The sequence below is a fragment of the Symsagittifera roscoffensis genome, chromosome 3, assembly GCF_963678635.1.
Source record: "Symsagittifera roscoffensis chromosome 3, txSymRosc1.1, whole genome shotgun sequence".
Taxonomy (NCBI): domain Eukaryota; kingdom Metazoa; phylum Xenacoelomorpha; order Acoela; family Convolutidae; genus Symsagittifera; species Symsagittifera roscoffensis.
In genome coordinates, this window is record NC_087064.1 from 81,986,729 (window position 1) to 81,999,582 (window position 12,854).

At 36.5% G+C, this 12,854-nt stretch overlaps 1 protein-coding gene across 4 annotated transcripts in view; it reads left to right on the forward strand.

Annotated features, from left to right (window-relative positions):
* The window catches only part of LOC134841170 (calcium-dependent secretion activator 1-like), a 570,701-nt gene that overhangs the window by 475,850 nt on the left and 81,997 nt on the right, over nucleotides 1–12,854 (forward strand). For all 4 annotated transcript variants that reach the window (XM_063856973.1, XM_063856974.1, XM_063856975.1 and 1 more), the window contains exons 2-11: nucleotides 177–526; nucleotides 3,929–4,061; nucleotides 6,456–6,690; nucleotides 6,887–7,183; nucleotides 7,264–7,344; nucleotides 8,010–8,194; nucleotides 8,471–8,677; nucleotides 9,636–9,747; nucleotides 11,410–11,585; nucleotides 11,909–12,087. In XM_063856973.1, coding sequence (XP_063713043.1) covers nucleotides 256–526; nucleotides 3,929–4,061; nucleotides 6,456–6,690; nucleotides 6,887–7,183; nucleotides 7,264–7,344; nucleotides 8,010–8,194; nucleotides 8,471–8,677; nucleotides 9,636–9,747; nucleotides 11,410–11,585; nucleotides 11,909–12,087 — 1,876 coding nt within the window. In that variant the 5' untranslated portion in view covers nucleotides 177–255. The remainder of the gene's footprint in view (nucleotides 1–176; nucleotides 527–3,928; nucleotides 4,062–6,455; nucleotides 6,691–6,886; nucleotides 7,184–7,263; nucleotides 7,345–8,009; nucleotides 8,195–8,470; nucleotides 8,678–9,635; nucleotides 9,748–11,409; nucleotides 11,586–11,908; nucleotides 12,088–12,854) is intronic.

The window sequence follows — 12,854 nt, forward strand, 5'->3', positions numbered from 1 at the left end:
TCATTTCATTGAGTACATCTGTAAATATGTATTTTTGTCTATAGTAGTTTTATTTATTTGACTGTTCTTAACAGCTGTGCAATTAAGTGTCGCCAACTTTTTTAATCATGGACGTTCTTGTTTTTTTCTGAATAGTATCTGGAGAACAAACTCAACCAAAAACTCGAATTCTTTTCAGGTTAGAAATAGATTTAAATAGGTCCTTTCAGACGCAATTTCAATTCGCAGTTCCAATCCACTGCGTCGAATGCCAAGATGATCGAAGTCTCTTCAGAAGAAGACGAGTCTGAGACCGAGACCGACTATTTCTATCAACCAGACAGTCGTGGTCTCTGTCTCCCTCCGGGCTATGTATTGCCCCCGGGTAGAAGAGCGGCCGACAACAGATCAGCATCGCACACTCACCTGGCGCCAGTGTCGCCTCTGTCTCAGAAGCCGAGGAATAGTACTGTGAACAATTCTGGACTATCGGCGTCTGCAGCTATCAGTCCGTCCAAGTCGGGGCCATCTAAAGATTCTACGGATGGTATGTTAACACAAGCGAACTTTAGTGAGCGTTAGTGTTATACTACGACTATTCTTTTTTCTAACCTAAGTCGCAAATATAGGTGGCACATTTGGGGAACTTTTATGGCTTTTTGATAGCACGTGCGTTGACATTCGAACAGTTATAAGTTAACCCAGTTGATGAATTTTAAATTCATCAAATGAACCGAAAAAAGCTATTTGTTCGTAACAACATAATCATAAAAACTCTAATTTAAACTTTCTAATTTATTACATGCAAAATTAGCGTGGATGCCATCAGTTTGTTATAATCCAAACTTTTACTTTCAAAGTTGTGTCTATTTGTATGGTGCCACTTCTGCTGCATTGCATTGGCAATTTGTTAGCATATGTAGCTGCTTTATTTGTGACTAATTTTTGACGTTGTTAAGTGTTCGTGGCCGAGAGGGCAGGGCGTGAGACTCGAAGTTTCGGGGTCGCAGGTACGAAGCCTATACGTAGCAATGTTTTACTAATTCGAGGCTTTTTTCTAATTTTTCTTATTTTTTATTTTTCTTATTTTTCTAACTTTTGTTATTTTTCTTATTAAGCTGCTTTTTGTCGTGTCCCCGCTTTTGGGGTTGTATTGGGTTGGGCAACAAATTGTAACAGGCGACAAATAACTTGTTGGAAGCGACAAATTTTAAAAAGCGACAAAATAAACAAATGAGAGGCTTGATGAACATAAATGACATAAAAGTCAAAGTAAAATCTTATTCTCTGTTTTGTATAGATTATTCCGTTTATAATTTTATAGTTTCTCCGATAATCGTAAAAGCACTTTTCCATACTTTGCTCTTTTTGACGCCTTTTCTCTGGATCTTTTTCGCACCAAGCTTTGTTCTCGCAGAATTACTCGATGAATTTGTGGATGGTTGAGTATGTGCATCCCAGACTGCGCTAGCTTTTAACTGAGATGTGTGTCTGATGTTTTCCTATTGATTCCACAGTTCTGGTGTAAGAGAGCTGATTGTTATCGATTCGAAGTCGGAGTTACTCGGCTCAATAAAGGGGGCTTAACCAAGAGTGTAAATTTTTTTTGATATAGTTTGTGCCAAATGGAGAAGCACCCTTTGATAATCGCACGTTGGAAGTCAGCTTGAAAGGCATTGTTGGAAGCTTTTTCAAAATCGAGCAGATTTTTGGCGGGCGTTGAGCAAGGTTTAAACTGTTTCAGCTTTTCAAAAGCTCTTAGAACATGGTCTTCAGTTTGGTTGTGTCATAAGGAAGTTGTGTCATAAGCAAACCAGGTAAAGGAACTGTTTGCTGGATTACTACAGCATTTATATTAAATACACAATAGAAGAGTCTGAGACTTGACTGTCTTGACTGAAAAGTTATGTTCATATGCCAAGTTATGCGGCTCTCCGGCTGAGAAAATCAATTTGTGGGCCAGCACAATCAGTTTTCTGTTCACGCGTTCGCTGAATTGGACGAGTTTAATTGGAGCAGTTTACTGGATGAACTCTGGTGTCTCAATTGAAAATAGGAACAGTTTAATCAATTACTTAAAAGCTGATCTGTCCATTAATATGAGTAATGAACGTAATGGGTACTCTTATATAGGTCTTGCTGATTTTTTCCAAAAAAAAAATTCAGGCGAAAGTCTTAAAATTTGTTCACGCTCAATTTGGGTTTTTCGTGGCTTCACTTGTGTTTCTTTTTAAGTTGAGTGCATGTCTTTTGTTAAAAGGAAGCTAAACTCCACTATCGAACGGCAGAAAAATTGTAAAGGTCACGAAAAACGTGATACTTCTAATTTCGAAAATGAAAATTAAATATCAGATTTCCCAGTGAAATAAAAGTTTTACCTATTGATCCAGTTTTCTCAATTTGGGTTAATTTCAAAAAAAGTGTCCATCATAAATTGTTCTACAAATTCAAAAAGCTTTAAGTCCATCTTTTTCTTCGTAATTCAAAGATTGAAATTTTCTGAAACAAGTTGTTTTTTTTTGCAGTTTCCTTGTGTTCATTACTCTTTTTCAACTGTCAGTTTGCTATGTTATTCCTGTCAATAATTTCATTTCTGTAAATAACTTAGTTCACGGAGTAGTCAAAAATTAGAAATGGAAAATTTGGGCTGATTTAATTATAAGTTCAAAGATCTTTGCGTCTTCGGCGCACTTGGTCTAGAGGTAACAAAAACGCCTCTAGGCGGCAAAGGTCCTAGGTTCGAATCTGAGAGAACCTGTTTGTTTATCCAAACAGGAAATATTCCGTTTCAAAAAAAATTGTCTGCTTATTATTTGACTGCTTATAGTTTGTCTGTTTAATTTCTTCAGCGTTTTTTTTTTGCTGTACGCAATTTAATTTGTTGGTCCTAGTGTTTTGGTTTACTTCTGCTGTTTGTAATTTCTTGACTTGATATATTTCTTTTAATTTTTTTTGTTCCGCTGAAGAGTTTCTTCTGCCCTAATGGTTCCTTCTGATTTTTTATCCACTATTGACCTAAATTTGAGTTGTTTCTAGTGAAACATACTTTTTATAGCTTGTACGCTAAAATCTTAATTGAAATTATAGTTGAAGTTTTTCATGACTACATGTTTTTCGGCTTCTTTTTTTTGGCTTCACTGGTTTTGACCGATTTGATGTCGTTTTAATGGCCTCATGTTTTCTCTTTCGACATGCAAAAAAAATTGTGTGTGCGTATGTGTTTTGAGGTTGAAGGGGACATAATATTTTTTTAAGTCTCGAATTTTTTTGATTTTTTTGGCTTTTTAGTTCCTGTTTTTCGGCTTAATAGGTTTAGCTTTGTGGCCTCGTGTTGTTGACAACAAATAAAGATGTTAATGTGTATTTTGAGGGCCAGAGGGACTCTTAAAGTCTTAAGTCTTGTTGATTTTTTCCCGGCTTTGTGGGTTTCTTGTGTTGTATCGCAAGTGGTGCTAAGCACAGCTTCGCCTCTGTTTCGAAATTGTTAGTTGCAAAATTTGTATTTGTTGCTACTTTTGCAGCGTGGCATAGGCAATTTATTAGCATTTGTAGCGGCTTTTTTTGTGGCTCGTGTTAGCAAATTATCAAGGGCTCGTAGCGCTTTTTCAAGGGCTCTTTAATTTTAGTTCCTTCACCTGAAGTTTTTGATGCAATTAACAAGTGGAATGCAAGTTTTTAACTATTATATCTCGCATGTCAGCAATTAAGTTTCACAAATTGTCGCCTGATACGAGTTGTTTTCCGCCTTCAAAATTTTCGCTTGTTGCTCATTGTAGACTCACGAGTATTCGGTTTGCTATATTTCTGCTATTTGTTGGAAACGTTATGATTTGTAAAATGTTTTGAGAGTCCTAACAGGTTCGAGGTGCTTCGTTTGATCTATTTGTAGCCACCACTAAAACTAACAATGTTCCGAAACTGCATGTATCCTGCATATCTTCTATTCCAGGAATGCACTCTCGGAAGAACAGCTCAACAGCACTGAAGATGGGGAGGTCTCCCAGTCCTACTCCCTCTTTGGAGGCTGCTGAAGAGAAGATACCAATGAGTCCAGCTGATGAAGAACAAAACAGGCATGACAGGTAGTTCATTTTGATCCTAATTTATTAGAAACATTCCAAAAAAGAGACAATAAAAAATGTATGTGACTTCGATTTTTGCTCTCAATTTTTCAAAGTTGATTATATTCAAGTTTTATGATGAAATCCAGCAAGTTACGTTCTTTGAAGGATGTGACTGGCTTTGAATTGTCTGCTTGGAACGGTGTGAGTTATATGATCAATTTTTGCTATCAAAGCTTTTCCATCATAGTTTTTGGCCCAGCACAGATCCAAACTGCTTTTTTCAATTCTTTTCAATTGATTAACTTCTTATTGTTTGTGATTTTTATTACCTTTGAGAGATCAATTGTTTGTAATTGGGAACTAGACTTTCTTTCCATAAACTACTTTTCTTTACGCTAGCGAACAGCTAGTGTTTTAGTTCGAACCTTCTTTTTTCTAACCTAACTCGCAAATAAAAGTGTCCGTAGAAGTGTTCTCTTGTGTGCCTTTTTGCTATAATCACGATCTCTAGCTATAGAAATTTCATAGCATCGTTCTCGGCTTTATGTGTCGCTAGTGTTTGAGATGGAGTAAGCGTCCGTGGCTGACTGGTTAGTGCGTGAGACTCATAAAATCTAGGTCGCAGTAGGTCGTTGGTTCGAGTCCGAGCAGGAACGAATTATAAGAAATTCGAGGTTTATTCTTAATTGTTCTTATTTCTCTTTTTAGAACTCAGTGCTGCTATATGTTGTTCTCGCTCTTTTTTGCTCTCGCTCGTGAGTTATTGTAAGATAACTAGAGTTACGCGCAGTTATTTTCACGTTCTGTCAAGCTCAATTTACTTAAAAATTCAAATATAACTAGCGAGTCTTTATTTGATAATTTTTTTTCAAATAAACTTACAGAGAAAAAAATCATGTTTTTTCAGGCTCTTTGTTTTTGTCGGCTCCATTTCCCATTTTTTCAAATGCGACTATGTTATCGGCTTCTTTCCAAAGCATGGATTTTATGTTTTAAAAGAAAAGTATTTGGTTCAAAGTTTCGTAGCTGAATTTTTTTATTAACAGTTTTGTTTTCGGCTAAAACGGGAGTCAACCCAATTTTGTCGGCTTAGTTGCCGCTTGTCAAATTTTTTTTAATGCTTGTTAAGGCTGTTTATTAAAATCATCTGAGGTGAACTTGGTTTTTTTTAATGATTTATTTTTTCGACTTCCAATGTAAATGTTCATCTTTTTTTTCTATCCTTTATCTTGTAAGGCAATGTTTTTGTTGTATCGCAAGTTGAACTTTGATTCATACCCACTCGTTGTTGGCTTAGTGGCCATTCAAGCTGTAAATGTTAAAAGCTTTTTAAATTTTAGTGGTTGCTTCTCGATTTTGTGAAATTGAAAAAAAAAATTCAAAAATGTTTTTTTTTTCCATTTTCGCTGCGCTTACGTTGTATCGCCTGTGATTGCGAAGTTCCACTTTGCCTCAGCGTCAATCAGATTTTGTGCAATAGTCTTGTTTTTTTATGACCGTTTACTGGCTGCATTAGTAGAATTCATGTTTTGGTGTAAATGAATGATGTTTTTGTCACTCATTTTTTGAATTTTGATTTTTTCAATGTTTGAGTTTGTTTTCTTTGTTAAAAGGCAAGAAAACTTCACTATCTAATGACAAAAGTTTAAAGATCTTGAACAACATAAATGACATCTAGTTTCAAAAATAGAAAATTGCCATGTTAATACAGTTTCCTGTAAACGGGAAACTTCAAAAAAGTCATGCCGTTTACAGTGCGAATGTGATATATATGTTTTCTTTGAAATTAGAAATATTCAATCAACTTTCTTTGGTTTCGTTATTCGATGCAAGTCTAGCGTATTGTGATAGTACGATGCAACTTTTTTTCGCAAATAAAAGTACTCTGGGTGTCATGGAACTTTTACCAATGTGGAGGAGGCAGCATTTTCAATATATCATCTTTTGTTTTGACATTTGATTAGTAATAAAATAACAGAATTGAACTTTTTTTTCATCAAATGATTCAAAAAAATTTGTTTATTAAAACAGTATAATAATTAAATTTCGATTTCAGAAAATTTTTAACTGAATAAGTAATACAAAATTTGATATTTTCAAATTTAAGACATGCAAATTTAGCATGGTTGCCTTTAGCTTATTACATTCCAAATTTTACATGCAAAATATATATGTATATGTAAAATTTGAAGCTCCCTTTTGTCGCTTGTCTTTTGTTTTCTATTGTAGTGTATCCAACTGGAAAACAAGAATGTGATGAAGGACTGAGAATTACATCCTGTAGAGTCATTTAATTTTCAGAACTATTTTTGAAGCTACTGCACGGTGTTTGTTTGCTTGTGTTAGCGAAGCGCAGCTTTGCCTTTGTAAACTATTCCAGCCATCTGTTGTCTATGTTTCTTTTTTTTTCAGGTACCAACTATACGTCGTGGTTTTGCGCGCCATAGCGTACCCCTTCAATGCGAAGCAGCCGACTGACATGGCAAGGAGACAGCTGAAGATGAGTGTGAGTCAGCTGGACCACAATCGGAAGAGGTTCCTCATGTTCCTGAAGAACGAGATGCCACAGATACAGAGTGACGAGGCATTCTTCAATGCTGTCAATCACTATAACGACACATTCCTCAAGAGCAGCAGAATAGAAAAGGTGAGAAAGAGTTTTTTTGTAAGTTTGCTGCAATTCTTGAATCGCTTGTCAAATAAAAATAGAAAGGATTATTCAGTTTATAGCTCAAAATCCTATTATACACATCATTTGAGGCATGCGAAAAATTACGTACATTTTGTTTTACGAAGATCATACTTGTGATATATTAGAAATGCTTAATAAGATCATGATTTAGCTCGTGAAGTGTGGTGGCATCTCGGCGCATGACTTCCGGGAGGTGTTTAAGAAAATGATAGAGAAAAGAGTAGCTTCTTTGCCCGACATCGAAGGACTCAGCAAAGAGACAGTTCTAAACTCATGGCTGACCAAATATGACGTCATCACAAGAGGGGAGGAGGGAAGCAAAATGGCGACGAGGTTGACCGCTCCTCTGTCAGAGACAGCACTGGGCAAAGAGGAGTTGTACAATATGTTTCAAGGGGTGTTGGGGATCAAGAGATACGAGCACCAGCAGTTATACAGTCTGATGCAGGTAAAATGATTACTTGTGTTTTTGTGATGTTTGGTTGAGATTGAATTGCTTCGGCGATATTCGTTTTCTGTAATTTTTAGTTGGACAGTGCGGACGAACAGAGTTCGGTGATCAGAAAGGAGTTGAATGCGCGCAAGCAATATGCAGAGGGACTAGCCAAGGTACGATTATTCCATGGATTAAAAAGCGTAATATTTTTTGTCTGTTGTATGCTTTTTATTAAAAGTTTTTCATTTTAATACATACGAGCGAAGCTGGTCTGTCTCAACAAGATTGTTTAAGAGTAATGAACGTAGTGAGTGCTCTTATATAAGTCTTGATGATTTCTTTTGTTTTTTAAGAGTAATGAACGTAGTGAAGACTCGTATATAGGTTATGGTGCTTTTTGTGTGTGTTTTTTTTCAGGAAAAGTCTTGAAATGCTCTAATAAAAACATATGTACATTCATACATTTTTATGCATTCATGAATGCTCTTTTTGAGTTCAGTTGAAATTCATCTGCTGAAAGTGACGTAAATAGCATTATCCAAATACGAACGTAGAAATGGCGCAAAAAAAAACGTGAACGATTTCTAGTTTCGAAAGTGGAAATTTTTTTAAGATTTCCAGTGGAATAAAAACTTTACCTATTGATCCAGTTTTCTCAAGTTGGGTTCATGTTATCAAAAAAGCTCATGTCATAAATTGTTCTAGAAATTCAAAGAGCTTAAAGGGCATCTATTTTTTTCTTTGAAATTCAAAATTTGAAGGTTTTTGAAGAAAAACAAGTCGATTGTTTTAATTTCGAGAATGGTGTTCATGATTCATATAATTTTTTTGCTTGTAGACGAAGAAGCTGCCGAAGTTTTTGCACAAGGGCATGGACCAGATGTTCATGGAGGAGATTAACAGCCAGATCCAGATGCTCATGCACAACCTGGACTGTCTCCCAGTCTCCTCGGCTAGAGGGGCTATGTCCTCATCTGCCACAGGGAGACCCTCGGGTTTCTCAACCGTACTAAGGACCAAAAAGTGAGTAACAAATCAGCCAACATTCTTTTCAAATCATGAAGGTTGCTCAATTTGTAAGTTTATCGGTGTCTTAGTTTTTTGTTCAGGGTTTTTTGTTTTGATCACAAACTGAAGGCTAATTTGTCCAAGTACTCAAATGGTTTAATTGTTATTCCTCATTTCGGCCGAGTGTTCCGAGATGTTAAGATAAATGAAAGACTTCTTTTAGACTTGGTTAAAATGTATTTTTATGTTGATCAAGCATTTGATTGTAGTGTTCTTTTGGTTCCTCTTTAGGACTCCAAATGCCCTTCTGGACGGGACAGGAGAGCAAGACGTGCGACTGTGCAAGAGTGATATTGCACTGTCGTTCTACGTGGAGGTGACTGTAGTTGAAGTGCAGAACCTGAAGAATGTGAATGGGGGCAAGATAGTGTTCTGCACCATGGAGTTGGAGGGAGACAAGAGGCTGCAGACTGACCACGCGGAGGCCAACAAACCCCAGTCAGTTGTTTAAATAGATCATCTTCCACCGTATTACTATGTCCCTCAAATTGACGTATTACTATGTCCCTCAGATCTATGTATTACTATGTCCCTCAGATCACCATTGCATCTCCCACATTGAGACATACATGTAAGACAAAATTGCTGTTTTTAATGAACAATAATTATATCGAGACCCGCTCGGGTAACGACTCACGTTTCGTTTTTAGTCTACGACTTATCTGTTTTTTTTTCTGAAGAAATAGAATTACTGCAAAATAATTATGAGAACTTTACAGCTTTGGTGCGTGATTGTTCTTGATTAGATCGGCGTTCCTTTTCCGCTAAATTTCAAAACTAACTGGTTCTTGGAGAGTGATTTGAGAATTGTGTTCTTCAGCTTAAGGAAGTACTTGGTATAAATAATGGTACATACAGCTAAAAATGGTATATAGATAGTGCATTGTAAATCGGCCAGGAATAGTTGCGGCTAAAGAGTTCTCATTACAGATAGAGAATTGGCCCTTCTTTCTGTTTATCAGAAAGGAGCGCGTCGTTCCTGACAATTATTAAAGGGGATGACCTATTTACTGCAATACATCATTTTTTGCTATCAAGAAACCTATTGGATCCAAGACAGTTTTTTCAAATTGTGTGCTCTTGATTTTTAGCATGCGGTATGTATGTCAAAGTTGGAAGACTTATGTTGCGAACAGTGACGGTTGTGGGTTTTTTGAGTGGCGGGTTCAAACACGTCTGATATGTCCAAATATGTCTAATGGAAACGCTTAAGTTCCCAGATCTGGCTTACTCTATGATCTATTTGCAAATGGTCATGATTATATCAAAAACGGGGGACTATTACCATGGATTGAATTGATCGCTGGTCTCTAAGATTCAAATTTAGATTCAATGAATAATTTAACTGGATGCTTTTAATAGTATTGGATAATGGTTATTTGATCACATTTTTCAGATGGGACACGCTGGGTGAGTTCACGACTAGTCAGCCACTGCCGGTGCTGAAGGTGCGTCTCTTCACAGAAGCCACTCAGTTCTACCAGTTGGACGACAAGGAGCTCGGAAGAGTGAGTAAAATCAACTTCATTAATCAGTTCGCTACATAAGGTTCATGGCACATAATCCGGCGATGATTAACTCAGTTCTGGAGAACCATTTAAAGGATAACATTTTGGTAATTACACACGCAATCATGTGTCTTAGAAAACGAGTTCCCTTTTTTCCAAACTAGCTGGCATAAATTAGTGCACAACAAATTGGCGTTTTGACTCTTTATCTTTAGACAGCCCACCCGTCCTCTCTCACTTTGGAGTTCTTGTTGTTCCGACTTTCGCAACGAAAGTAACGGAATATTTGTGCTCGGGGTGGTTTTTTTTTCTGCAGACAAATTTCGACTTTTTAACTAGCCATTTTTGACGGAGATTTTTTTTGTGTCATTCAAAAGGTATTGTTGTCCTGAGCTTAAATTTGAAAAAATATTTTACCTGTGATTTTTTTTCGTAAAGTTATGGAAGTTTAAAGATAACCATTTTGGCCAATTTGGGACAATTAACGCGCGATATATTTCGCGCTGTTAACGTGTGAGCGGAGATTTGATTCGTCTCAGAAATCGTTCCAAATTGGTTGAAGGAAGCTTAATTGCCATAATTGATTTGTTACTAGGAGTGAAATTTATCATTCTGTACTTTATATGGCTGTGGGGCGATGGATGATTTTCACAAAAAATCTCAAATTTAAAAAAAATGTTCGTTTTTATTATTTTTCTTACGTTTATTTTTTTCATGTTATCACTGCTTCATACACCTTAGAAGTAAGCCGGAATATTCAGGGCTTTGCGCTGATACGAGCAGTCTTGTTTAAAAACTTCTGACTGTTTCATTTTTTTTGCTGCTAACTTTTAATGCTATGTTTGTGTGGTATCGCAAGTGTTACAAAGCTCTGCTTGGCCTCTGTATTTGAGTATATCCCGCCAAATACATGGCACTACACACTTTGCCGGGGTTCCTTTTTTGTTGATGACACGGTGAAAGTTTGTAAGAGCCAGGGTTATGTATAATGCCGAAAGGAATGAGTAGTATAAAGATAAGCAAATTGTGCAGTTAGGCCGGCTTCAGACGCTGTTAAACCGAAACCTGGAGAATTCTGAGCCTATCTGGACCTATTGGAGGGAATCGCTTGACACCATATGCGTTTTTACGGTGGCGTCCCTCATGCTTGAAGGACCGATTGCTTGGAATTAATTTTAGCGTACTTTCAGCCAATCAGAATGGAGTATTCAAAATCTCAAAATAAATCACGAAAATCTCAAAGTAAGAAAATAAATCCAGGCCATTAGTGTCAATACTGACCGATTAAATACTAAGCAGATGAGTTTTCAAGACTGAAAAATTCTTATTATTTTGAACTCATTAATCTTGATGATTATCTGAATAGTAATGCGGTTTTAACCTGCAAATTGTACTATTTTTGATTATTTTCCACTGATTTATTACGTTTTCTGTTAATATTTACTTCGATTTTGTGAGAAAGGCATTTAGCCAATAAAAACGCTTAGCGATTTTGATTGGTTGAAATTTTTCAAGCATTCGGTCCTTCAAGCATGAGAACCCTCCCCCGTTTTGACCCATTCAGTAGTCGGATACACCATTTATATTTGGTGCATATTTGGGGCGTCATTTGAATGCCAATGCCAACATATTTGAACTTTTTATGAGGCATCTGTAATTCAGGTGGTATTGACGATTAACCCGAACTTCAACAGCAACAAAACTCAGCAGTGGTTTGACATGGAGGAGCCGGGAGGGGGAGGGGGCAAGAAGAAGAAAGAGGAACAAGACACGGTTGAGCAACTGAAGGTCAAGCTGAAGATTCTCATGGACAGACCCCAGAACATCAAGAACTGCGGGTAAGAAGAATCGAAAGTAGCAACCATGAAATACTGCTGTTCGATTAAAGTTCGTTGAAGTCTTTTTTGAAAGGATATTTATTGGGTTCTGAAAATAAGAAACCCGGCTCTTAAGATTTAAACGAAAATAGTACTTTTATCGAATCACTGATTGCAGAAATTGCTTGAATGGCAAATTACGATCTTTGATAATTTGATATTCGTTTATAAACCAAAACTGCTCGTTTATAAACCAAAACTATTCGTTTATAAACCAAAACGATGGAAACCGACTCCAATTTCGATTAAGCGTTTCAAGGTCACGAATTTTTAACATGTTTCAGGTACCTGTGGTCTCAAGGAAAAGACCAACTGTGGGCCAAACTGAAGAAGCGTTTCATGGTTCTCATCCAAGTCAGTCAATACACATTCGCCCTGTGCTACTATCGCAAGAAGAAGTCGGAACCCTCGGATATCCTTCAGCTAGATGGATTCACAGTCGACTATTCCGAGCCCAAAGAAGGTCATTCTTTTCCTGTAGATTAGTTTAGTGCATTCTCGCATGCCATTTAGTCAAGTTGAAACTATTTTTAGCAATCTGGTAGTTCAAGCTGCGATAATTAATTAGTTGGATTGATTAATTGGAAGGCAGCAAGGTAGGGTCTAACTCGCTCTGAGGAGTCGGTTGTCTATTGGTTAACATCTATCTTTTAACATTTCACTAATTCAGACAATCTATATCATATTAACTTGATTTCAAAAAAATGGTTTTCAATACTGCTGATTAAAAATAACTCTTTGAAATTTTAATTAACTTAATTATTAACAGTCGATGAACGTAGTTCAGACTCTTATATAAGTCGCGATGATTTTTTTTCGTTTCAGGGAAAGCTGTAAACTTTGTTGCGGCCCATTTTTTTTCGCGGGTTGACTTTTGATTTTTTTTAAGTTCAGTTCAATTCCTTTGTTTATAGGAAGGCAAACTCAATTATCGAGCATTAAAAGTGTAAAGGTCACGAAAAAGATGATCAATTTCTAGTTTCGAAAGTGAATTTTAATTGTCAGATTTCACAGCGAAATAAAAAAATTTCTTTTTGATCCAGTTTTCTCAAATTGGGTTTAAGGGCATCTACTTTTTTCGAAATTTGAAACTTGACAAGTCAGTATTTTTTTTCTGTTAACTTGCGTTCATGGACTCTTTTCCAACTGTCTGTTGGCTATGTTATTAAACTACTAATTAAGAGAAGACTCTCATGTTTGTATAAGTGAATGTTCCGCTTTTGTACATGT